The sequence below is a fragment of the Dama dama genome, chromosome 22 (assembly GCF_033118175.1).
Source record: "Dama dama isolate Ldn47 chromosome 22, ASM3311817v1, whole genome shotgun sequence".
In the NCBI taxonomy this organism is placed as follows: domain Eukaryota; kingdom Metazoa; phylum Chordata; class Mammalia; order Artiodactyla; family Cervidae; genus Dama; species Dama dama.
Window position 1 is genome coordinate 40,983,129 of NC_083702.1, and position 27,637 is coordinate 41,010,765.

General features: G+C 38.8%; 1 protein-coding gene across 6 annotated transcripts; it reads left to right on the forward strand.

The window, feature by feature from the left end:
• The first annotated feature begins 40 nt into the window (after nt 1-40).
• Nucleotides 41-27,462, forward strand: RESF1 (retroelement silencing factor 1). 6 transcript variants are annotated; one of them, XM_061125240.1, is made up of 8 exons: nt 41-125; nt 1,745-1,836; nt 4,484-4,618; nt 9,339-9,476; nt 12,744-12,805; nt 18,288-23,304; nt 24,478-24,561; nt 26,727-27,462. In XM_061125240.1, the coding sequence occupies exons 6-8, from the start codon at nt 18,345-18,347 to the stop codon at nt 26,891-26,893; spliced, it is 5,211 nt and encodes a 1,736-aa protein (XP_060981223.1). In that variant the 5' UTR covers nt 41-125; nt 1,745-1,836; nt 4,484-4,618; nt 9,339-9,476; nt 12,744-12,805; nt 18,288-18,344; the 3' UTR covers nt 26,894-27,462. The 6 variants fall into 6 exon arrangements, with proteins under 6 accessions (XP_060981223.1, XP_060981221.1, XP_060981226.1 ...); XM_061125241.1 differs by having other exon boundaries at nt 55-121; XM_061125238.1 differs by lacking the exon at nt 4,484-4,618.
• The last annotated feature ends 175 nt before the right edge of the window (nt 27,463-27,637 follow it).

The window sequence follows — 27,637 nt, forward strand, 5'->3', positions numbered from 1 at the left end:
TGGCTTTCCGGGAGTGGGCCTCCACCTCGACCCGCCCCTGGGGGCGGACCCGAGTTGACTTAAACTCCGGGGCCGAAAGGCGCTGCGTTTTCCCGGCTCGCTCCGGTTGGGTCCAGCTCTGGTAGGTAAGTGGGGGGCTTGGTTCCCGCCGGCACTCGCACGTTTCGTAGGGTTCTCGGCTGGGCGGGGGTACCGGCAGCCCAAGTGCCCGCGGGCGGGGGCTGGGTGTGCGGCGGCGAGCGCTTTTGTTCTGTGGTGGGGACTGAGCGGCGGCTACGGGCGCTCCGGGGGCTCGGGGCTCGGGGCTCGGTCCAGCCGTGAGGGCTGGCCCGCCGGGCTCGGCTCGATGCCCGCCCGCAGCGCGGGGTGGGCCGGGAACCGGGGCGGATGCCGACCCCGAATCGGAGGGCGGCGCCTCGCCGGGTGTTTTCTGTAGAACGCCTTTCCTCTCCATAGAGGTCGCGAGTGGCGACTGCGAGGACGCTTTTTGTTAGACTGCAAGGCGATTGGTTAGACTGATGGATGTGAAAGTGGCTTATGTTTTTAATGATTTCCTGTCGCTGGCTTGAAAAAAAAAATCTTTGTTTTGAGTTTATTTTTCCAGTGTTCCTTTCCTCCCCACCCCCATTAGGCCGAACCTCCCAAAACAAAATTGCTCAGCTTGCGTCTCCAAGTGGCCCGCAAACACGTTTGTGCCGGAGTCGCTTTCCGTTCCTCAGCAGTAGTTAGTTCCTCGAGGCATTTTTAAATGCACAAATGCGTACGGATTTTAGCTGTTCTCGAGGGATACGAATTTCCTAAGCAGATGTCCTTTGGGAACATCAAGTTTTCAGAGAATGGTTTCAGTGAAAACAATTTATTTGTAATATTTTAGTGCCTGCCTTCAAAATGAAAAGAAGAGTAGGTGAAGGGGATGAGCTGCGGTGCATTTAAATAGACGGGTCGCAGAGCTTGTTTGGGGGATTTTTCTGATTAATGTGTTAACTGTAAATCAAACGAGTTCTATTCGGTGTTAACATGAGAGTTATGGTTTTATTTTTTCCTGTGCAGTTGGATTCTCATTTACTAATTCGACAAAGAATTGTTAAGTTGAAAGTGTTAAGAGTTACAGAAGGAGTGGATCAGGAGGCATGCACTTGGATTATCACTTAAGTGGTAATTTACGGCAGGCCCAGTTTCTATTTGTTATTTTGCCGCCTTAAGAATTCAGTAAGGGGCTTCCCTGCTGGTTCGGTGGTTAAGGATCTGCCTTGCAATGCAAGGGACACCGGTTCAATCCCCGGTCTGGGAAGATTCCACATGTCCTGGAGCAACTAAGCCTGTGCATCCAAACTACTAAGCCTCTGCTCTCCCGCCCATGTGCTACAACTACTGAGCCTCTGTGCTGCAACTAGTGAAGCCCATGAGCTCTAGAGCCTGTGCTCCGAAACCAGAGAAGCCACTGCAATGAGAAGCCCACGCACTGCTACTGCAGAGTAGCCCTGCTCACCACAACTAGGGAAAGCCCGTTCACAGCAAGACCCACCACAGCCCCTCCCAAAATGAAAAAAAAAAAAAAAGAATTCAGTAAGCTTAGTTTTCTTTTGATCCAGCCTTAACACGGTTTGAGCATCAATGTCATATCAAGTAAGCAAATTAGTATGTATCTTTATTATAAGCTAATGTGAATTTTATATAAAAAATACAATTACAAATTTTATATTGAATTTATTATCAATTATAAAGTGTATATTGCTGTCCCTAGGACCAAAGAAGTAAACACTGTGTGGAGTGGTACTGACAAGTTTGGAGGAAAATGGTAACATATACAGTAATAAAGGAGTGATATATTTAAAGGTAAGTGTGTCAGCTTTAAGTAGTCCACTCCAATTTATCTGTTGTGGAACAGAATGATTAAGCGGAACCAGTGTTGGTTCAATATTAAACTACAGTAGCTCAGACAGTAAAGAATCTACTTGCAATGCAGGAGACCTGGGTTCGATCCCTGGCTTGGAAAGATCCTCTGGAGAAGGGAATGGCTATCCACTCCAGTATTCTTGCCTGGAGAATTCCGTGGACAGAAGAACCTGGTGGGCTACAGTACCTGGGATCACAAATAGTTGGACACCACTGAGCGGCTAACACCACCGCCAGCTTACAATGGATTTGATAACAAAGTCTGAGGAGAAATAATACAGTTGACATAGCAAGCAATTCATTTGTTCATCTTTACTAGAAAAGGAATAGGAGATGATGGTCTAAATTACTGAGGAAGAGGTCTACTTAACATTATTCTCTACATTGTCTGTTTTCTTATTTTATTTTTCAAATTCATTACTTGTGGCACATGGGGTAAGGCAGCACAGAACAGAACTCTGAGAGTACCGATCCCTAAAATAGGGACCTATACAGCCAAAGTGGTCATTTCTGGGGCATCCATTCTGTAAACTCCAAGTAGTATTAGGAAACTTTCTGTAATGATTTGAGACCATGGTCCTTGCAGTCACACTGCTGAGCATCAGACCTTGGCTCCACCACTTAACATCTATGCAGCCTTGGGAGAATTATTAAACTTCTCTGTATCAATTTTCTCATCTTTTGTAAAATAGGGATAACAATAGTATCAACCTCATAGGATTGTTATGATAAGTTAATGAGTTTGGTAGATATAACACACTTGGAAGAGCTCCTGGTAAATGGTAAGTGCTTAATAAATTTTAGTGGTTGTCATGTTAGAGGAAATGTATTTTATGGCCTGTCTTATAGGAGATGGTTCACTCATTTAAACTCTGAAGTCAGTTTATCAGCTTTGTGTTGATTAAACCCTTCCCTGTAAATCCTGTAGGTTCTATTTTTGTAAGGAAGTACCAGACACAACTCTAGTTTTTACCTACAGGCATGTTTGATATCAGTAATGCTTCTACAGAATTTTCCAGCCAGGGCAGATTTGCCCAAAAGCCTTGTATAACCTGTTCTGGATATACAGGACTCTTCTTCCCTGATAGCTCAGTTGGTAAAGAATCCGCTTACAATGCAGGAGATTGCGGTTAGATTCCTGGGTCAGGAAGATCCCCTGGAGAAGGGATAGGCTACCCACTCCAGTATTCTTGGGCTTCCCTTGTGGCTCAGCTGGCAAAGAATCCGCCTGCAATATGGGAGACCTGGGTTCGATCCCTGGGTTGGCAAGATCCCCTGGAGAAGGGAAAGGCTACCCACTCCAGTATTCTGGCCTGGAGAATTCCATGGACTATATATAGTCCATGGGGTTGCAAAGAGTTGGACAGGACTGAGCGACTTTCACTTTCATTTTTGGAGAAGGGAGTGGCAACCCACTCCAGTATTCTTGCCTGGAGAATTCCATGGTCAGAGGAGCCCAGCAGGCTATAGTCCATGGACTCAAATGAGTCCAACACAACTTAGCGACCAAACCACCACCACTTCCCATTTAGATTAGCAATGTTTTAGATGTGATAAAAGTGCAAATGTTTAGTGCAAGTGATCCTATCTAATGTTTAAAAAGGATTTAGAAAGGTGAATTTCAAGAATTGCTTTTAATTTAAATCAGTCGTCTCTGCACTGCCACTCCTAACCCCACAAAGGCATATTCTGTGTGAAATAGGCTCAGAAAACATTCAATTTGAGACTTTTATTTAGTTCCTCTGTTCTGTATGACTCTGACCCATGCTCTGCAGCATGCCAGTCTTTCTTTTCATTCACTATCTCCTAGAGTTGGCTCAAATTCCTGTCCACTGAGTCCAGTGATGCCATCCCAACTGTCGCATCCTTTCTCACACCCTTAACCAGACAGTTTACCAACCCAATCTATTGAAATGCAAATTAAGATGTACTTTGTATTAAGCCTTGTAAAGAAGTATTTTATAGACCTTTGAAGAATTCTAAGTGCTTTGTTGTTGAGAGACAGCTCTGTGGTATGTCCATCCTTGATATCATAAGAGCGCTTATAAACTGAAGGGCAATGATAGAGGCTAGCCTGTTGTAAATGTCTTAAGTGAAACATACAGTTATATGTAATGATTGCAGAGATTTTGTGACAATCACCAAGATTCTCTTGAGATGTATTAAATTGCAAGGCTTCACTTGTAAATGAAAACTCTGTCTAGTACTTTGTCCACCTGATGTGAAGAACTGACTCATTGGAAAAGACGCTGATGCTGGGAGAGATTGAAGGCTGGAGATGGTTGGATGGCATCACCAACTCGATGGACATGAATTTGAGCAAGCTCTGGGAATTGGTGATGGACAGGGAAGCCTGGTGTGCTGCTTTCTATGGGGTCTCAAAAAGTCAGACACAACTGAGCAACTGAACTGAAATCACTTATAAATAAAATCTTGCCGTTAAAATTGCAGAGTATTACAAGAAATTACGTTGTCCAGTTAGGTTTTAAGAAACAAAAAGTCATAAGCAAGTTTTTAGTTTTTAAACTCCCAAAGATAATTTATTGGATCATATAACTTAAAGAGTTCCATGTGGCTTGACTTTCAGGTTTTACTGGATCCAACATATGAATCTGAAAGTTTTAAAGACTTGAAACACTGTCTTTGAGCTCTGCTGTCTGCTTTGGCATTGACTTCATTCTCAGGCACACATCCCTTCATTGGATAGCCCTAATATCTCCAGGTATATGATCAGTCAGCTTCAACTTGCACAGATCATGCCTTTTGTCTCTGTGCTCTGCCAGAAGCCTATAGTTCATCGTGTCATGCGCCCATGTCTGTGTTAATTGGGAAAAAAAATTTTTTAAGCTACAGTTTAGAGATATAATTCATATGTCATATTCATACAATTCAGTTTATCCATTTACCATGTACAGTGGTTTTGCATATACTCAATACTATGTAACCAATATCATAGTCACTTTTGGAACATTTTCTTGACCCAAGAATCTCTGTATTCATTAATGGTCACTCTCCATTCTGCCCATCTGCAGGCAACCATTTAATCTAATTTGTCTCTATAGATTTGTGTATTCTGAACATTTCTTAGAGATTAAGTCATAATATGTGGTCTCTTATGACCCTGAACACCTTGCATGATGTTTTCAAGATGCATTCATATTGAAGCATATGTGTCTTTCATTCCTTTCTATTGCAAAGTAGTAATTCCATTGTATGAGTAGACCACATTTTGTTTTCCTTTCATCAGTTCACACACATTAGGATTGTTTATGCTTTTTGGATTCTCTGAATGATATTGCTGTGAGCATTCATGTACAAGTGTTTGTATGGACATATATTTTCAGTTCTCCTAGGTATATACCTGGGAGTGGAACTGAGCTGTCTTATCATTTGGTAACTATATTTGGCCTTTTGAGAAATTGCCAGATTTTTTTGGCCACACTTTGGCATGCAGTATCAGGGATCAAACCTGTGCCCCCTGCAGTAGAAACGCAAAGTCTTAATCACTGGACTGCCAGGGAAGTCCCTGCCATACTATTTTTGATGAACCATGTACATTCTCAACAGCAACATGTAGGAATTTTAGTTTGTCCATATCCTTACCACACTTGTCTTTTTGGTTACAACTATTGTAGTGACCATTAAGTCGTATCCTGTGATTTTATTGCTTTCCCATGGTGGTTGGCAACCCGCTCCAGTATTCTTGCCTGGGAGTTCCATGGAAAGAGGAGCTACAATCCACAGACTACAGTCCATGAGGGTCACAAAGAGTTGGACATAACTGAGCAACTAACACTTTCACTAGTTCTTTGTGTATTCTGGATTCTAGTTTCTTCCTAGTGATCAAGTATGTGAGGACTTGTGTTTGGTTTCTGTTCCATTGATTAGTGTCTATCCTAATTCAGTCCTACATGGCTTTATTTACTGTAGTTTTAAAATTGGGAGGTGCGAGTCCTTCAAGACTGTGCTCTTTTTCAAAATGAATTTTAGGATCAGGTTCTCAATTTCTGCAAAGAAGACATATGGAACTTTGGTCAGAGTTGTCCTGAATCAGTAGATCAATTTGAGTAGTATTACCTGTCACCTTGAGAGTGTCTGAATGTGGGATACTTTTCACTCATTCATTTAGGTCTTTAGTTTCTTTTGAAATTATACAATTTCTGTATAATAATTTCTGTAAATTTTCCACATTTGTTAAATTTATTCCAGAGTGTTTCATTCTTTTGCTGTTAACTGTAATGGAATTGTTTTCTAGATTGTTGTATAGAAATACATTTGATTTTTGAATATTGAGCTTGTACTAGGCAACCTAGTCAAAGTAGTTCTGTTGGTTCTTAGTGGATTCCTTATAATTTTCGATATACAAGATGATGCCATATGCAAGTAAAGGTAGTTTTACTTCTTAATTTCTAATCTGGATGTCTTTTATTTCAAATGCCATGGCCAGAACCTCTTCTACAATGTTAAATAGAAATGGCAAGAGCAGATTATCCTTGTCTTGTTCCTGATTTTGTAGAGGGAAAACATTCAGGCTTTAAAGCTGTGGCTTTTTTTTAGATGTCTTATTAAATTGAGGAAGTTCCCCTTTGTTCTAGTTGTAGTGTTTTTATCTGAAAGGATGTTGGATTTTAGAATGCATTTAATTTCAGTCATGTTACATGCTTTTTATAGCTCCACTTCAGATGGTTATGTGGTTTGTCGCCTTTATTGTATTGATGTGTTACAGGATGTTGGTTCTACATTAAAAAAAGAAAAGTCAATCTTGTATTTCTGGGATAAGTCCCACTTCATTATGGCAAATAATTAATTTTATATGCTGTTATCTTTGTTTTGCTAGCATTTTGTTGAAGATTTTTCCATCTATATTCATAATAAATTGGTCTGTAGTTTTATTGTTTTGTTTTTTCCCCTTTTTCTGCTTTTGGTATCCTTAGTTTTCTTAGACATTAAGTCGCCATCCCTTGACCTTTTCTCATGACCCCCCGCCATTTTACAGTGGACCAGATGTATGGGCTAAAGATTAATGATCACCAGTTGTTTTTCCCTCAGGCATATGGAACAGAAGTTAATTACTACCCTTTCCTGGATCTGAGAGCTGATAATTTATCAGACCAAGGACACATTCCTCTGAGAGCCAGGAATTTGAGACAAAGGATATAGTTTTAGGTTAATGGAGTGGGCTGTTTGTTGAAACAGTCTGAGGTCTCAGTGTTCCTGTACTAACTCCCTAATGATTTCTACCTCAGTATTTTATAGGATGATGGAAATTGATCTCCAGTGGGTCACTGCTTCATTAGGTCCCTAAAGAGTAACTGCCACAAATTCTATCAGAGTTTACTTTTTCCTTCTATACAATCATGTTATTGGACAAAGTGTTGTGGCTCAGGTGCATGGGATTGTTCATTTTATACTTTCACATTCTTTCTCATCCAGCAGAATTTGAATGGCTCCCCTGTGCTTGGTTGGGGAAGGAAGACAGTAAGGATCACGGGGTTGGGGGTGCATAGAAGTCATTAGTTTACCCTAGACTATCACCATTCTCTTCAACATAGCTGTAGGCCAAATGAAAATCTTAATATCTTAATTATAAGGACACTTGGAAACTCAGCAGCTGCTGATTTGGGGAGTGGACGTCCTTGGAGCTGTGTCCTTGGGCAAAGGCCTGAAAACCTTATCCTATTAGTCATGATTTCTCATGGTTTTCTGATTAAGGGGAAGCAGAACTATCTTGTATACATTTTCTAGACTGTAGTTATGGCTCTGAATTTAACTGTTTGCTGGATCTGTCATCCTTTACTTGACCCTGCTGAAGATGTGGATTATGTCCTGGATGTCTCTTCTGATACTTGGGGTCTCTGCATCATTAATGTCAACCTCTGGTTTTATAAAATCTGGATCTTAACCCCATGACAACAAAATGCCTCTGTTGCAGTTCTTAGAATCCTGTCAACAACCTGAGATTACCAAAGCAATCACTATAATATGCCTGTAATGACAGGAATAACTAACAGAGTAAAAGAGTATATCAGTTGTCACTTTAGAGGCATTTCATCCTAAGTTTGTGGGAGCTAAATGGTGAACCGTAATGGCCTCTGGGACATATTGGGAGCCTGGTTATGGCCTGATCATCATCTTGCTGGGAGTTACTGTCTAGTCACCCTTACCCAGTGTTAACTAAGTGGAAATATACTTAAATAGGAGGTTGAGTGCCAAAGAATTGATGCTTTTGAACTGTAGTGTTGGAGAATCTTCTTGAGATTCCCTTGGACTGCAAGGAGATCAAACCAGTCAATCCTAAAGGAAATAACCCTGAATATTCATTGGAAGGACTGATGCCAAAGCTGAATGAAGCTCCAGTACTTTGGCCAGCTGATGCAAAGAGCCGACTCATTAGAAGAGACCCTGATGTTGGGAAAGATTGAAAGCAGGAGGACAAGGGGACGACAGAGGATGAGATGGTTGGATGGCATCACCAACTCAGTGGACATGAGTTTGTGCAAACTGTAGGAGATGGTGAAGGACAGGGAAGCCTGGCGTGCTGCAGTCCATGGGGTCGCAAAGAGTCAGACACCACTGAGTGACTGAACAGGGTACCAATTGAGTTACCTGTGCTTCTGAATCACATTTGGAGCTGGATACCTGAATGACTGGAGAGCAGAGCTGGAGGTGAACAGCTTCACCATGGTGCTCTGGTGACCTTGCTTTTGTAGGGCCTCATAGGAAAGGTTTGTTTAATCTCAGGTGACTGATACTTTGACAGGACACCCCACAGGTCCTCCTGGTACAAAGGTTGATAAGCAGCTTCCTGAAAAGTGGCACAAGGTGATTCTCTCTGCCTCCCTAGATTCAGTTGCACCAAAGACTTGACAGTCTCCTTCCCTTTGGGATATAGCTGCTGGCTATGAAATGACTGCAATTTAGAATTCTCAGTAGTCTGTTTTCTCATCCACCTCTATATTGCCTTATGGGACTAAGGACACTGATGTTGGTTTTGCTATTTGCATTAGAGAAAAAACTTCATAAGAATCCATTCGGTCTTAATCTGCTTGCTTTCTGCAGCAGTGTAGAGAGCCAGCCTAAAGGCTGGGACAGTGGGACTTCCAGCCCTGCCAGCCCCGGCCCTCCTGCTTAGGACTGCTTGGCTTCATGCATTTGTTGTAACCATTAAATGTGACAGTGCATTCAAAGCATTCTGTACAGTTCTTGACATAAATTTTCAAAGGTTAGCTCTTCCTATTTATAGAGTTGTATTATAAATGTAAAATTTAGGATAGTTTATTCTTGAAAGCCTAATTCAAGGGCAGGGACACAAAAAGCCAGACCTGGAATAGCTTGAGTAAATCTTGATACTTTGGAATTCCTCAGAAGTGGGTTTTATATTTGCTAGTATTTGTGGTTTCGTTGAGTTTTTTTAAAAGTATCTGTACCTTTTTCCATTGCAGATCAGTTTTTCAATGAAAAATACTAGTTTTCCTCAATTTAACCACATCAGGGGACTCTCCAAAGAAACAGAAGCAGAATGAAAGCCATAAGGAAAAGTTCCAATTTAAAATACCAGAACAGATACAAGTGTTTTTGAGGTAAGAGAAGAGTATCATATTTTTTAAGAAATCCTATATTTTTCAGGTACTGGAATGCTGACAGATGAAATCATGCGATGTTTACGGTTGACACAGATGTGAAGGAAGGGGTGGAGACTTTTTCCCATCTACAACATTAAATATGGACTTCTCTAACTTGGTCTGCAGCAGTTATAGATAATGTTTATTCATTTTACAAACAGTTATCAAAGCTTGCTAGACAACTACTATAGATATGCATCCTTTTTCAAAAATTTCTTGGCTATACAGCACTGCATGTGGGATGCTAGTTCCCTGACCAAGGATTCAGCCTGTGACTTCTGCCGTGGAAGCACGGAGTCTTAACAAGTGAACACCAGGGAAGTCCTTATATATGCATCTTTTAGGTTACCCTGAAACAGCCTTTTTAAAAACCCATCTCTCTTGATTTTAATAGCTTTATCTTTCACTATAATAATGTTCCAGTTTCTTTGATAAAGTAATGGTTACTCTTGCATAATAATTATTCATGTGGCCTGATTTGTCCTTTCATGTTCTGTTTCTTACTCTTGTCTGACCTAAAGTAGGCCTAGCCTTGGGAAACCATAAGAGGTCCATTTTAGTAGAGTTCTTTCTGTTGGCGGTTGTATGTGCTTGTGCATTTGTGGGTAAGATAGGTATTAATATGATTATTTAAAGGTATGATTTTTAGGGTATTTTTTGGTTTGTAATTTTCTGTGATAAGACTGATTTTAAAATAAAGGAGGCTTTCCAGTTAAACCATATTCTTTGCATTGTATGGATATAGCATATTTTTTAAAAATTCACAAGTCTTGATGTTAGTGAGGTCTTCATGAAAATTTTATGTGAAAATCCACAGGCATTGTTACGTTTAGTCTACTGCAGCCATTGGCTTCTCTTTTTTTTCCTGCTTCACAAATTGATCTTAATTTTGCAGTTTACAGCTTGCTATTCACTACTTCCTTGGCCATGGATTTTAGTGACTTGCTTTTTTCCCCACTTTTTCTCACAGCAAGTAATATTAATAATATGTAAGATTTAAACGTAGGGATCGTCAAACCTCTAAAGATAAATTTTTGTCTATTTTCAGGATAAAAGTTTTTTTATTATTAATTAAGACTTTTGATTGTTTTTGTGATGACACACAGGAAGTGTCCGTGGATTCTCTTTGAAATGGGAGTATATGAAATATGACTGAGCCCCCCCCCCCCCCCAACTCCCTAGTGTAGACCTTAGCACTTTATCAGTATCAACACACCCGGGCTGCTTGCCTCCCCTCCTGGTGAGGGCCACCTCGCCTTATCAGCATCAACAGATTAATATTGCCTCTTCTCCAAACTGTAAAACTGAAATTCAGGTGGGTGGGTTAGTAGAGCCAAACTTTGTGCCAGCTATATCAAGAATCATTATTTAGGGCTTGCTAATTTACCTATAGCTATTCATAGCTAGGAGCATTCCCCACAACAGAATATAAAAATCTAGAGCTTGATGGCTTGCTGGCGTGTGCACCCGTCACTAGCCTGCTTGGTGACCCTTTTACCACTTGACAAAAGTACATGAACTGTTGGATCCAATGTACAGTAACTGCCAGAAGCAGACAACCTTAAAACTCTACAAGGCATCCAATGGACAGTTGTGTACTAACCTACAACCTGAGGTACTATAGGTTTTCAATTTTTTTTAAATCTCCACTGTAAACTAGAAAGGTGGGTATGTATAGTATGTTCGAAACTCCTATTTCCTTGTGTTTTTTTTTCTGCCAATTCTGTTCATTATCAAAAGTGGGGAGTTGAAGTCTTTGACTTTTGATGAGTTGTCTGTTTTTGACTTGTCTGTGTTTTATTTATATTTTAATGCTCTCAAGTGCATATATATAGTTGTTATATATTGGTGAATTGACCCTTCTATGGTTATAAAATGTCCCTCTTTATGTAGAGAAAAATTTTTTGTTTTAGTCTTTTTTTCTGATAACGTATATAGTTATTCTGCCTTTCTTGTTTCTGTTGGTATATCTTTTTATCCTTTTGTTTTCAAGGGTTTTTATCTTTGAATCAAAGGTATGCCTATTTAAGTACATAGTTGGCTAGCCCTTTTAAATAAGTAATCTGACATTCTGTCATTTGAATTGTTTGATCCACTCACTTTTAGTGTAATTGTTAATATAGTTGCATTTATATCTGCTGTTAATACTTTTTATTTTCTGTCTCATGTCTTTTTGTCTCTCACTATTTTCTTTTGCATTAAGTGAATATTTTCTAATGTATCATTTTAGCTGCTTTAATAATTTTTTCAATGTATATTTTAGAAGTTATTTTATAAAAGCACAAATTACTTCTGAAAGTCATTTGGGGGCTTCCCTGGTGACTCAGTGATAAAGAATCCACCTGCCAATGCAGGAGATGTGGATTCAGTCCCTGGTCTGGGAAGAACCCACATGCTACAGAGCAACACATGAGGAAGTTTCCATATGGGCCATGGAAAACATCTTCCACAAATTCTAGAAGTCCTGAGACTGGCCTCTGTGCATCACAGCTTTTGAGCCTGTGCTCTGAAGCCCAGGAGCAGCGACTGCTTAGTCCGTGTGCTGCAGGTGCTGAAGCTTGCATGCCCTGGAGCCCATGCTGCAGAAGAGAAGCCACCACAATGAGAAACCCAGGCACTGCAACTAGAGTAGCCCCCTCTCACCACAAAGAGAGAAAAGCTCTTGCAGCAACAAAGATGTAGCACAGCCAAAAACAATAAATAAAATTATCTTGAAAAATCATTTTTGTTTCTATCTTTAGGGGGGTTAAGTAAGCATCCTAAAATCTGATTTGTTGTATTTGTGATTTTATATTATTTTAATGCCATAGCTCAAGGCAAGCATGTGGGATCTTATTTCCCTGACCAGGTATCACACCCAGGCCCAAAACAGTGAAAGTGCTGTCCTAAAATCTGGACCACAGGGAATTCCCAGAGGTAGGATTTTAAATAAAGAGATTTGATACTGTAAATACAGATTACATGTACAAGGCTGTGATTTATAGATTCGGTGATAGTAGGGTGGCAGATAGTGCTATTTTTTTTTCCCTCTGAAATACAAGCCCCTGAGTAGGGGGAGCATGTTTATGGGTTGATGTCTCTGGGGACCAGGGAGGAGAGCAGAGTGGGAAAATAAAAATACTTTAAAGTTTCAGCAAAATAAAGTAGAATTGTTGTACACCTGTTGATGTTTGTGTAAACTCAATCTGTTAGCTTATGTGATTTTTTTTTTTTTTTCTCCCCCAGATAACTTTGGCTACTCCTGTGCAGAGAAGTTCTTAAGTTCAGCCTTTGTTGGAATTTGTTAGGTAAGTACCATGGCTGTCACAAGTTGGGGGTGACCAGAGGGTATGGAGATTTGGGGGTAAAAGTTTTTTCCCAAGAAAAAGTTAAATGATACACCATGGAAATCCTGATTCTGGTAATCTCCATTAAAATATAGTTTTGAAATATCTAAGAATATATTATATCCAGAAGTAGAAACTGTAATCAGAAAAAAGATCAGAAAACTTTTAACTCCCTCCTTTTTGTCGGGGGTGGGTGGCACACCAAGCAGTGTGTGGAATCTTGGTTCCCAGAAGAGGGATGGAGCTTGCACCCCTGCAGTGGAAGTGCAGAGTCTTAACCTTCGGACCCCCAGGAAAGTCCCTTAACTCCTTCTAATTTAGTTAGTTCACTGTTGAGTTTTTCTGTGCCAGCTCAAGAGGTGGAGGGAGTTGGGGGAAATCCAACAACCCCAAATTACTGGTAAAGAGCATTTTTCTTCCTACCGATAGGCTCTTTTGGAGAAGGGAATGGCAATCTACTCCAGTATTCTTGCCTGGAGAATCCCATGGACAGAGGAGCCTAGTGGATCATAGTCCATGGGGTTGCAAAGAGTTGGACATGACTGAGCAACTAACAGTACACTACTATAGGCTCTCTTATTAGTCTGCCAGGACTGCTCTGACAAAATGAGCACAGCTTGGGTAGCTTAAACAATAAATTTCTTACAGTTCTAGAGTCTAGAAGTCTAAGATCAAAGTTTCTGGTTTCTTCTGAGGTCTCTCTTCTTGGTTTGCAGACAGCTATCTGTTTATGTCTCCTTACATGGTCTTTTCCTGTGTGTGCCATATACCTGGTGTCTTTCTTGTAAGGTCACTAATTCTATTGGATTAAGGTCCTAACCCTTTTGACCTCATTTAACCTTAATTGCCTTCCTGAAAGCCCTATCTCCAGATAGAATCACACTGGAGGATAAGACTTCAATATGTGAATTTTGGGGGGACAAAATTCAGCCTGTAACAGTGTCCCACCCCACCAAGCTCACATAAGAAATAGGGAATTATTGGGAATTCACCATCAACATTTTCAGTACTGCTGTTTGTTTATGGCTGCACTGGGTCTTCTGGCTGTGCATGGGATTTCTCTAGTTGTGGTGTGTGGCCTTCTCATCATGGTGGATTCTCTTATTGCAGACCATGGACTCTGGGTATGCACGGGCTCAGAAGTTACAGCGAATGGGCTTAGTTCCCCTGTGGCATGTGGAATTTTCCTACACCAGGGATCAAACTGCTTTCCCTGCATTGGCAAGTGGATTTTTAACCACTGGACCACCAGGGAAGTCTTATAGTTAAAGCTTTTTACTTTGTATTATACTTCTCCCTGGTCACTTGTCTTATTCAAGGAGCTTTCCTGAGAGAAGGCCTATGAGGAAAATACAGCTGTTTCTTCTTGGCACCTGTTTTTAAACCACAAAATATATGCTTTCATGATGGGTACGGATGATCTGGTTCCCTGACAAATTAAAATCTCAAAGAGAGGAGGTTTCTTCAGTGCCTTGATCAAATGACAGGTCAGGACAAACAGATTTCACAAGGCCTTGAAAGGCTCCTTCAATTATTACATTATGTGTGTGAGTGAGTCAGTCGTGTCCGACTCTTTGTGACCCAATGAACTGTAGCCCACCAGTCTGCTCTGTCCATGAAGTTCTCCAGGCAAGAATACTGGAATGGGTTGCCATTCCCTTCTCTAGGGTATCTTCCCAACCCAGGGATTGAACCTGGGTCTCCTGCATTTCATGCAGATTCTTTACCCTCTGAACCATCAGGAAAGACTGTTAAATTAGTTACGAGCAAATACAAGAGTAAACATGTATATTCCCAAGAATCATACACGTAAAACCAAAACTCGTGCCTTCTTCAACCTAGTTTGAGTGCACTATGATCCATAATGTAATAGATCTAAAAGATATACAGATTGTTTTAGATATTCTGCATAACTGATACAAATAGTTTGTTGTATATTTTCCTTCTCAACTCTTAACACATTTTACGATCTTCAGTGCAACAATGAACAGAAGTGGGTGATAGTGACGCCTTTATTTAAATTGTTTTATTACTAATAATATTACTGTTTGCTAGTCTAAATTTGTTTAAAGTTACCATTTATCAAAATTAATAAAACTTCTGTTCTTTGTTTCATACAATTGTCCTTTTAATCAATTTTATCAACTGTTCTTAGTCAGTTCAGTTGCCCAGTTGTTTCCAACTGTTTGCAACCCCATAGACTGCACGCCAGGCTTCCCTGTCCATCACTAATTCCCGAAGCTTGCTCAAACTCATGTCCGTCAAGTTGGTGATGCCAGCCAGCCATCTCATCCTCTGTCGCCCCCTTCTCCTTCTGCCTTCAATCTTTCCCAGCATGAGGGTCTTTTCCAATGAGTCAGTTCTTCGTATCAGGTGTCTAGGTTGGTCATAGCTTTTTTTTTTCCCAAAGAGCAAGTGTCTTTTAGTTTCGTGGCTGCAGTCACCATCTGCAGTGATTTTGGAGCCCACGAAAATACAGTCTGTCACTGTGTCCTGAGCTCACATTTTGCTTAGGACTGTTGTGTTTGTTTCTGAGTGATTGACATCTTAATTATCTTTCTTTTCAGCTTTGGTATCAGAGGCTCAGTAAATAAGTTATGAAGTGTCCTTTCTTTTATCCTTTGAAGAGGTTATATTGGATTATCTCTTCCATAAATGGTAGAATACTCCAGAAAAGCTACACGGGTGTTTTCTTTGTGAAAAGATATTTAATTATAGGTGTAATTTCTTTAAAGAGATAGTATTTTTATTATGTCAACTCTGGTTAGGGTATGTATTTTCCAAGGAATTTCTCTATTCCATGTAAATTTTAAATGTTTTGAAAATAGTTAATAACTACACTATCATTTTAATGTCTATAGGGTCTAGTGATACTCTCATTTCCCAATATAGGGTTTTTTTTTTTTTTAATGACCAGTGTTGACAGAGGCTTATTAGTTTTTATTCTTTGCCAACTTGTAACTTGTTTAATCTATGTTCTTGTTTAATGAAATCTTGTTTTTATTATTTATTTCACTCTGGCTTTTCCTTGGATTAATTTGTCATTCTTAAATTTGTATGATAAATGCAGAGATTATCTCCCAGTCTTTTTTTTTAAACATACATCAGCCCATTTTATTTCTCCTTTTTTGACTTCTCTCTTTGTCTCACATGTCCTAGTGGATCTGTCAGCAAATTCTGTGACTTCCTCCTTGACAGCATATACAGATTCTAATCATTCCTCACTACCTCCTCCACAGTCTCCCAATCTTCTATTAAATAAGTCAAGTCTTATGTTAATATGAGGATGGGACCTGTTATGGACTGAACTGTGTCTTGTCCTCCATTCCTACCCTCCCACCAAATGTATATATTGAAGCTCTAACCTCAGTGAAACTATTTAGAGATGGGGCCTTTAAGGGAGATAATTAAGGTTTAATGAGGTCATAAGGTGTTGCGATCTTTTACAGACCAGGACCCAGGGACTGGAGTTGACGAAAAGAAAGAGCAATATCCCTTGGGTTACGGGGAAAACCAATAAAGCCCATACACAGGACTTGTACCGCTCACGAAGGTACAGGGCGTCCTCTCAAGGAGGTCTTAGCCCGGGCAAGAAAGTGAGCTCGGTAGGCTTCCACGATCCGAAGAACTAGCCAGAGACGGAAAGAAGGACACGGGGGACCCAAGTCTCTAGTGTTACAAGGGTATTTTATTAGCAGAAATGCATGCTTATATATCTTCAGTAAAATGATTACTCAGCTGTTAAAAAGAATGAAATTGCACCAGTTGAAACAAAATGGATAGTCTGTTAAGTACAAGGTCGCTGAAGGTAGTCACTGAAGGGAATCCAAGCAGGTGCTCTTTCCCATTATCTCAGTCCTGAGAACTGCGTGCAGCTCTACTCGTTCCTATATTCCAGGAACTGATAAGAAACAGAGTTTTCTTGAGGAATGGCACACAAAGAAAGAAAATGCAACACATTGGATCCCTTAAAGTTGACCGTCCCCTGACAATTAGGGTGGAATCTTCAGTAGGACTGATATCCTATTGGATATTTAGAGGAAGAGACACCAGAGCCCACTGCATTCTTTATTTCTGAATTATTGGCAGTTTCCCAGTTCCTTCTACAATTTCTAGATTAATTCCACTGTGAATTAATCTGAATTATTTATCCTTCAAAAATGAGATCTGTTTATGGCCTAGCAATATGGTCAATGCTGGTAAAAATTCCCTGTGCTCTTGGAAAGAATGTGTATTCTGCAGTTGTTTGGCATTATGTTTATATGTTTCAGTCAAATTTGTTTACCCTGTCATTTAATATGGTTGTGTGTGTGTGTACACACATGCACTCATTCATGTCTGACTTTGTGACCTCATGGACTGTAGCTCACCAGGCTCCTCTGTCGATGGAATTTTCCAAGCAAGAACACTGGAGCAGGTTGCCATTTCCTTCTTCAGGGGATCTTCCCAACCTAAGGATTTCATGTCTCTTGCGTCTCCTATATTGGCAGGCTGGTTTTTTTTTTTTTTTTTTTTTACCAGCTGAGCCATCAGGGAAGCCCATTATGGTTACAGATTTGTCCATTTTTTAGATATGTCCATGTAAGTGTTGGTAAGAGTATATTTATTTCAATCTGTTTGAAAGGCAGTTTGTCACTGATTATGAAAACAATTTTAAGGTCTTTTGACATATGGATTTCACTTGTAGAAATTTCTAGGAACATTTAGCACAAATATAAAAGCATAAATACATGCTTTAGTATAGGATCATTTATAAGTGCAAAAACCTAAGAAAACCAAATATTCATCAACAGAGAAATGGTTAAATATTGATATAAAGTGGAGTGTTTATGCAGACAGTGAGATAGGTATATGTGTAGTGGAATGATAAGATGTCCTAGTTAAAGGGATGAAAATCAGGCAAACTGTAGGCGGCATGTTTGGTAGAATTTTGTTTTAAAAGAATCAGATTTTATGTGTTGGTGATTTTTGTGTATAGAAATTTTTTGAAAGAAAAGTTAACAGTAGTAGATAGCTCTAGGGAGTTAGACACTGGAGATGAACAGTAGTAGTAAAGGCTTTTTAGTATATGCCTGATTATTTTTTAAAATTTTTTACAGTGAGTATGGGTATCTTAGAATAAAGAGCTGGTTAAAATAAATACAGGAAGTAGTTGTCTCTTAAGTGTAGCCAAAAAAAAAAAAAAAATTGCTAATTATATTGAGTAGAATGAGTTTCTGTTAAACACCACTGAAAATTTTATTGAGATTTTCCATATTTATTGTTACATCTTCCTTTGCTCTTTCTCTTACCTGAATTGAAGATGAGGTTTTGTCTAGTGTGAGGTTTCAGGAATTTTGATTGACACGGTCAGAATTAGTAATAAAGGTAAGCTGAGAAAATTATCTTAAAAATTCTGACCAGTCCAAACAGCTTTTTGATAAAAGATATTTATTTCCTACAGATTCCTGGCATTCAAAACAGTTGGCTTTTAACACACTGATACTGCATCAACTTGACAATGAATTGGAATGCAAAACCAGAGAGTGTCACCTTACCACCACAGTATCCTAAAAAACAGGCATCTTTTTTGGAGCAAGGTTTAGTAAATACACTTACCACAACATCTCAAAGTTCTTTCCATCCTGGAAGTAACCAAGAACCATGCCTATTTCTCAGTAATACACATCCAGTTTCACAGCCGCTGCTCAACATCAGGAATCATAAGACTCCTCCACAAATCCCTATTTCTGATTTCCATAGTGGGACCATTGTGACCTCACAAACTTCAGTAGAAAGAATAACATATGCAAATGTTAAAGGACCCAAACAACTAAGTCACGATTTGCAGATTTCTTCAGGAGTTACACAAGATGTATGGTTGAACTCACCAGTGGGGAATTCTACGCTTTCTCATACAGGGGGAACTGTATCTCATCAAACTGGTTTTGGAACGAATATACCCAATGTGCATGCACTACAGAATCAGTTTCTAACATCAGATAGCTATTCTATGCAACTACATGTGATCCCTTCTAATTCTGGAAGAGTTCCTATAACTTATCAAGGAAACCCCAGACTTAACCTACCTTTGTCAGAGCAACAGGTTGATTGGGCACCTCAGCGTGCATCCAGTGGACTGACTTACCAAGATTACAGACCACTTCCAAAGCAGTACAATTACTCATCACGAAGCTTTTTGCAGGACACTACTGTTCAGAAACAAAACCCTATGTCATCTGTATCATTCCAAGTTAAAAATAATCAATCTCCAAATCCTGCACTGACATTTAAGTCAAAGCAGATTGCAGCTGTACCATCATATCAATATGCAGTTACTCAAACTGACAAAAGACCTCCTCCTCCTCATGACTGTAGATATGCAAGCCAGTCTTTGCAAAGTACTCCATGTGTTGTTAAACAATCCTCAATGGAAGTTCCTCAGAGTCAAGAAATGCACTTACCTGAAATGAGGAAAGACTTTTGCAGAGACTTTCAACAGCAGTGGCAAAACCTTAATGGAAATTTCAGTATGATGGGAAGTTCCTGTAACTTGAAAGTAAATACCAGTGTCACTCATCCTTTTAATGAACCTGTTAGATCATCTGTGACTGGTGCTCAGGCTCTTGCTCAAAATAATCAGGAGAGAAGAGTGGATTCTCAAAATCTAACTTCAAGTCAAGTACTGGACACAAGTGCCACAAAAGAAAAGTTAGTGAGGGATATTAAAACATTAGTAGAAATAAAAAAGAAGTTTTCAGACCTTGCAAGGAAAATTAAAATTAATAAAAATCTCTTGATGGCAGCAGGTTGTATTAAAACACCTAATACCTCTTATAGTGAATCAGCTCAAAATTCTGGATTGTCTCTGAAACAAACTGCCAAAATCCAGTCTGGACCACAACTAACCCTAGTCACACCAGAGACTGTGGAGGATAAACCACCAACAGTAATGGAATCTGCAGAAGAAACTAATAGAAAACATAGCGTGTTGAGTTCCAGCCTTCAGGACAGAAATTTTAACCAAGTCAGTTCTGTTTTACTAAATTCTGCCTGTTCAGAAAAGTTGCCAATACCAGAACAAGTCCATGATTTGGAAGTTGTGACTCCTTTAAAAACATCAACTGTTGAGGTAACTCAGGCACCATTAAAGAACACGCAGTTTTCATCAGGAAATTTTGCCAGCATTGCACAAAATGTGCCAACAAATTCTGAAATAAACTTTCTTCCTCATTCTACATCATCTGAGGAATATATTTCAAAATACCCAAATAAAAATAGGCTAATTCTCAGTTTACTTACTTCTGGAGATAAATCTCAGAAGAAATTATTAAAAGATACTAGTGAACGTATTCATGATTCTAAACAGCATAATTTTGAAATGAATCCAAATACTGAAAACATTGGTAACCAACTGAAAACCATGGAAATTGTAAATCCTCCAGGGACTTGTAATACAAATGCCAAAATTGCAGACACTTCTTGCTTTGAGTGTAAATCCTTTAATGGGGTGTCTTCTAACAGTGACTCTAACTTTTCCATGGAGTTGCTAGCAACATGTCTGTCTTTGTGGAAAAAGCAACCTTCAGAACCTAACAAAGAAAAACAGGGTAATGAGTCAAAAACAAACACAACAGCCATTGCAGTTTCAAAGCCCGCGCCCATATGTGAGAGTAGTCCATTTTCACCTGTGGGAAATTCTCAGAATAAGATAATAAACAGCTCACAAGAAACTGTTTCATCAGTAGTAGCACAAAATTATGAGTCTTCAGGAACAACTACTACAAAAGGGATTGCTGTAGTATCACCCTTAATTCTTTCAGATGTCAATACACTGTCTGTCAAAGATACAGCATCTGAAGCTTTACCTGAAACAGCATATCCAGTTATTAAAGAAGGCAGTGTTTGTAGCTTACAAAATAAATTGACGGAAAATACTGCTGCTTTGAAGATTAATGAACCAGTAACAAGTACTACAGGCATCACGATTTTCCCACTAATTGAGGACAAGCAAAGTGAGTCAACTAATGCTAGTTCAGAAGGCATACCTAATACCAATCAAGGAAAGCACAATGAATCAGAACCAGATATCCAGTGTCCTGTGAGTGATCAGCAAGCCTCATATATATCAAAGGACAGTAGTAGTGTGGACAGTGATGTATTACAGATTGGCAGTATTTGTTCTCTTGTTGAAGGTGATACCTCTTATGATTCCCAAATAGCAGAAATATTCAACTTGCTCCCTTTGCAAAAAGTTGAGCCACAGAAACCTCTACCCAATCACCAAATGATGAATAGTGGACAACAAAATGAACGTTTAGACAGCATCACTGAAAATAAAGACTTTGACTTTAAAAAAGATGAATTTGTGCAGTGCACAGATGTTTCAAATAAAATAACAGATCAGTCGGAATCACTGCAACCTCCAGCACTGGCACGTTTGAAGTGTGTTGAAGTAAAGAGTGGAATTCTAGAGGAAAGCCGTTTAGAGCATATCACTGAAAATGAAAGCATGGCAAATGATACGTGTTCATCAGCTGCTATTCAGCAGGATAGTTACCCTCAGGAAGCTGATTTGTCCTGCAGTTACACTGAACAGGATCCTACAACAGATGAAAGTCTCCGTGATAAGACATCTATCTTATACCTACATGATCAGCTGTCAGAACTTTTAAAAGAGTTTCCCTATGGTATCGAACCTGTGAACATGCATGAAAGTTCTGTGGTACAGCAGATGGCAGACCAAATCTCAGAAGCTCAAACTTGTGGTAAAACTGATTGTAACTCCAGAGGTTCAACAGACCAGATACAGATTACAGTATTAAACACAGATCAGATGAAAGAATTGTTTCCTGAACAGGATGATCAAGCCAGTGAGGTAGACAAATTGACAGAACCTCAGAAAGAAAAGCCTATAACAAAGGAAGAGAAACAGTGTGACCCACAGGCATGCAGAATTGAAGAACATTGTGATTCTGTACCATTGGATTCGGAAAAAGATGATGTCCGCTGCTGTGCGTTGGGGTGGCTCTCTATGGTCTATGAGGGAGTACCTCAATGTCAGTGTAATTCCATTAAGAAGTCAACTTCAAAAGAAAAAAAACAGACAAATCCATGTTCTCCTTCAGAGGCCAAGAGTTATAAACAAGGAGAGAGAACCTCGGACAGAGATGTTCCTGTTGCATTTAACAGTCCTCCAAATAATCCTCCAAAGATTCCTCTGACTTGTCCAGTTGAGAAAAAACATTTTCCTGAAACAAAGCAAAGCAGCAATATAAAAGATAAATCCAAAACAGAATGTAACAGTTCACTAAGGACAGAGCAAGAATTATCTGGTCAACCTTTATGTAAAGGTGATAAAAAAATGGATTCTTTGCAGAGTCACAAAAGAAAGAGAAAGCTGCAATTTCATGAGGTAGCTTTTCATTCTGCTAATAAAATTGCAAAATTTTCTCAGGAGAGCCTGCAGAGGAAGTTTATGGCACAAAATGTACGGCCACTAAAACCAAAGATGAGTGTTTTGACAAGCAAAACTAAAGATTTGAATATGAAGAATGGTTCTTTGGTACAATCAGTATCACCAGAAAAGAGAAAATTGAAATCAGGTGGCTCTAAACAAAAGTCTTTGGAAGAAAGGAAGTTAGATGAACGGATCGTACTTGATTCAGAGATAAAGAGGAAGAAACATGATAAACAAGAGCAGAATAAAAATGTGGCAGGTGGTGCATTTAAATTCTGTAATTTTTCAACTCCAAGTGAAAGAGCTTGGATTAAAGAAAAGACAGTATCAAATGTTAAATCCTCGGGCTCTAAGGATAGCTCATCTAAAATTAACAGAGTTCTATCACCAAAGGAGTATTTATCAAGGCAGAAGCATAAGGAAGCATTAAAGAAAAACTATCTGAAAAACAGTGATTCTCAGCATATGAGGCCCAGTAAACTTTCTGTGCAGGTGGAAAGTTGTGGGAAATCAAGTGAGAGACCCCATGGCAGTGTACAGACCTGTAAGGAATCATTAAATATTGGTTCAGGCCATGGTAAAAGCATCAAAACCCATCATTCCAAAGAGTCTAAAACATATATTTCAAGTAATATTAAAGGAACAGTTGGTGGAAAGCAGTCTGATAAAATGTGGATTGATAGAACCAAGCTAGACAAAAATTTAAATAATGAAGGTGAATTAAGCCAAATGTCTTCCCAAACAAAGGATCAAAGGAAGCTGTATCTGAACAGAGTTGCATTTAAATGCACTGAACGTGAGCGCATTTGTCTCACAAAATTAGACAATTCACCCAGGAAGCTTAAAGAAAAGAGACCAGAAAGTAAATCTAAGAACCTATTACCTGTGAAAGATAGCACAGAAAAACTAAGCATGCTGGAGTTTAAATTATGTCCAGATGGAGTGTTTAAGAATACAAACACTGTTGAAGACCAGAAGGATCTGCAGCACACATCCAGGAAGGAGCAAGCCCCTCTGCAAGGTCCAGTATGATTGTTTTTTGCTGGTGTCTGCAACAATGTAATGCATTGTAGGTCAACAAGTGGCAGAGCACCTCTCTTGACCTCTGCGTTTACTGAGGTTTTCTCAGTATGTTGATAGTTCACTGGTCAATATTTGTTTTAAAAGTTTTTGCCCCACTTGTTGTAAATTATATTACATTCACATTAATGACAAGGTTTATAAAATTTGCAAGGTTTTCCAAATACAAAAGATCTCCCTTTTCACTAAGGAGTGAAGAACATTCCTTGAGCAGTTATAAAAGTATCATGTATACATTATCTTAAGTCTTGCTTTTTGTTTAGTTGTTTGGGCTTAAAATTTCAGACCCCCAGTGATTTTGAAGTTTTGGTCTAAATATTAATAGATGTAATTGTTAATGAAATCTTTTTGTATATACAGAAGTAGTTCAACTTCTTGCCATCTTTGAGTCAGTTGATGACTATTATATCACTAAAGTTAAAGTGGTACCTTCTCTTATACCCTAGAATGGCAATCATGACTGTTCGTTAGCTGAAGGATAGAATTCTCAACATAGTGCTAGATGGAAGGAGAAAATAGGGGACTCAGTATTTGTGGTAGTAAGGAAATATGGAAGGGTTGTGGTTAGTATATGCAAAACATTGTGTTGAGAAAACCCAGATTGGAAAACTAAAGGATTTGAATGGAAATCTTAGTTTCTCTTGCACTGTTCAGACAGTATCTGTTGGGGTGTATAATGTTACAATGAATTAGTTACTTTTTCTTGGAAGGTGTATGGATATGTGAGTATAGAGAGTATAAATTTGTATTGATTACACTTGGTTCTTAAAAACTAGATTATTAGAATCTGAGGACCTGATTGTAACAGAAACGTTGGATATGGGTGCAGCAGTATGAGGTATGTTCTGTGTCATGTCTTTAAGTACATTGACATGTGTTGGTGTTCAGTCCAGGTGAGAGAAACATAATTACATTATGAAGATAAACTTTTTAATTGTGAGATTCAGTCACCTCATATGGAGAAAGCATTTTTTCAGGCCCTTTTTAGAGTTAATGTGTGAGTATAGCTAATGCCTTCTAAAATCTGTTTTAGGCTTACGTGGTTTTCCTTCATTATAGTACTAAAAGAGATGAGTAGCACAGTCTAGAGATCTGAAAATGAATATTTAAATAGTTTCAGGAATAAAAAGTACAAAAGAAGACTGGTTAAAACGTGTGACTGAGGAGAAAAGGATGCCGGAAGCCAACCAAGAAATAGGTAAAACTGTCTATATTTTAAGTTTTTATTTTACTTACCTGACACTCATAGGTAAGCTGGATTATAGTTCTGAAACTATTGGGATGCTTGGTTTCTATCCATATTCTTTTAAAAAATGATTCAGTGTTTGAATGAGTAGTAGGAAGACATTCTCCTATGTTTTCTGTCATGCTTTGGACAGAAAAGTAATGATCTGTTTCCTTTTAAGAAGAAATTTCTCCCCTTGAGTTAGACAAGGGGGTGGCATACTTTTCCTGTGTAGACATGCCCAATAAATATTAGGTTTTGCAAATCATGTCTCCTAAATACAAGACTTTAATGTTACAATAACATGAAGAAATGGCTGTAAAATAACAAGTGAGTATGGGCTATGTTCCAATTGAAGTTTACTAAAACTTATAGAGGCTGGGCTTGACCCACAGGCCTGTTAGCCTACCCTTAGTTAGATTATTTGCAAGTTAATTTAATTTTCAAAACCAAGTAGACAAAGATGTTCGTTTTTATCAGTGAGAAGTTAGATTATTTGATTAAAGTTACATAGCAGCAATAAAGAGAAGCGAGAGAGGAAGTGTGACAAAGGTTTATTATGTCTTCTGCATTGGCAGGTGGATTCTTTACTGCCAAGCCATCAGGGATACCCACAGAAGAGTTAAAAAATATGTATGAACAGGCATGTATGTATCTTCTATGTCGAAGATATATACAGGAAAAAAATTCAGCTGAATTGAATCAAAATAAAAAGGAATGAAGTCTTAATTAGAATAGGAAGACAATGCAAAGTGCAAAAAATGAATTGGTGAGAAAGTAGAAAACACACTCCTAAAGTTGGAACACAGAAAGTAAGACATGAGAAAGATGTAAATGGGTGTGGCGACTAGGGCAAGAAAGGTCTTTGGAAGTGGGAGGGGACATAACTTGCCTCAGAGATGAGAGGCATAACTGGAACCTGAGTCCAAAAATACTCAGAAGACGGACACATTCGCAGAGTGACCAGAGGCTCAGGAAACGTCATGAGCTAAACGACAGACCTGAAGACAACTGCAGACAGGATGAGCAATAAACAGTGAAGGTGGGACATGAGTGCTCAGGTTCATGATGAAAAAGACACAAACCAGGGCCCAGATGAGAGCTGCAGCAGGGTGAGAGGAAAGCCAAGAAACAAGTTTGGAGCTCTGTCAAAAGTCTAATGAGACTCGAGGAAATCATGAAAAAGCATACCAAGATGAAGAGACTAGGGAACTAGAGCAAGCTTAAAATGAGACAAAAACAAAGGTCGTCAACTCTTAGATGGCTATAAAAAATACATTTTAGATAAGTGACAGTAAATTTGGTGGCAGAGGTTGGAATGTAAATGGAGCAAGTGGTGAAACTGTCAGGCTGAGGTAGATGAGGAGGTGACAATCCAGTGGAAAACTGCTCAGAGCCCACCTCGGGGATCAGCATTCAGGATAGAAAGCTGACGTGGTCAGAGAAGAACTTATTAATTTAACAGTAACCATACTCTGTTACCAAAAAATGAATAATAATTAAGATGACAGAGTACTTGACCCATCCAAGCTGAAAGAAGTAAAACAGGAATTTTAATCCAGAAAGGAATGGCTAGAGCAGAAATGCTGAGTATAGGAACTCGGAATAGCTTCTCAGATAAAAAGGTACATTTAAAAATGCACAGAAAGAGGAATAGCTGGCTGGGCCCATCAAAAAAAGGATAGTGAGACTAACCATAGCACTATGGTTGAAAGAAACAGAAATACAGATATTTCTTAGAATACCTCGTGCATGGTAAGGCCAGAATATGCAAACTGTACTTCCATGTGCTCTTCGGAACTGGCTTGCCTTGGTGCATTTTATATTGCTAGTTTAGATGGTTGTTACGAAAGTCACATTCTTAATAGTATGCAAATAATAAGAGATTTTACTGGGTAGGAGTACAGGTAAAGGAGAATAGCCGTGGTCAGTGAAGATGGGGATGGGGTAGTAAATGGCCCGAAAGGAGAGGCTAGATGTCCTGTTTATATACTTTATAATTCTGTAGGTAAAGAGCCATTGTTTGTTACACTTAACTCTTTATTGCAAATAAGAATGCATGTTTTTCCTCTCAATTTATATTGATTGTACTGATCACTAACATTAAGAGTAACAAAGTAAAATTTTTGTTTCCTTAGATGATAATGTTTTGGCTAATTCAAGGCTCTCCAAGAGAAACTGCAGTGCAGATGGATTTGACATACTACAAAACCCAGTAAAAGATTCAAAAGCAATGTTTCAAACCTACAAAAAGCTGTACATGGAGAAGCGAAGCAGAAGTCTGGGTAGCAGTCCTGTAGAATAATTTTGAGACTTCAATTCTTCTGGTGGTTCTGTCTAATTACCACCAGAAAGTTTCTGTTAAATATTTTTCTGGAGAGGCTCAAGATTGCCATGATAAAATTTCTGAGTCTGGTTACCCCTAAGGTTATACATATCATTGAAATTAATTAAATTGGCTTAAGAACCTTATTTTGTGGGTAGCAGACATAAGAAATAGGGTATTTGTCAAGGAAACCATAAGCTGTTGAATTCTGACATTGAACCAAGTGTACCATTATTTTAAAAGAAATTTTTATACAGATCTTGTTTTGAAATGCTAACTATCCATCGTAAGGGAGATTTGTTCCTTATTTAAGGACTAGTTTATTTCCTCTGGGACTGTATTTTTGTTTCTAAAACTTTTTAGCAAAAGTTATTTTTTCAGAAATGCTCACTGTGAATGTCGAAGTATATTCTTTAGTGTTTTATACTGAATTGTTAACTTTTTGTCAGAAGTCTCGTTTTATACTTGTTAAACGGAATACAGTTTTTGGAATAATGTTTAAACATTACTTTTCATACTTGAAATAAACATTTATTTTTTAAAAACTAGGTTGGAAATGGTTTGATTTTAATTTTGTTGCCTATCCCCACAACAGCACATTTTAGAAAGGTGTTTTTAAAGAAACATGTTTTCAGGTTTATTCAGAAGAGGGGCAAAAATTTTTCTAGGTTCAGGAAATTTCACAGAAGGCAAAATAAAATTCTTCAAATGTTTCTGGGCTTT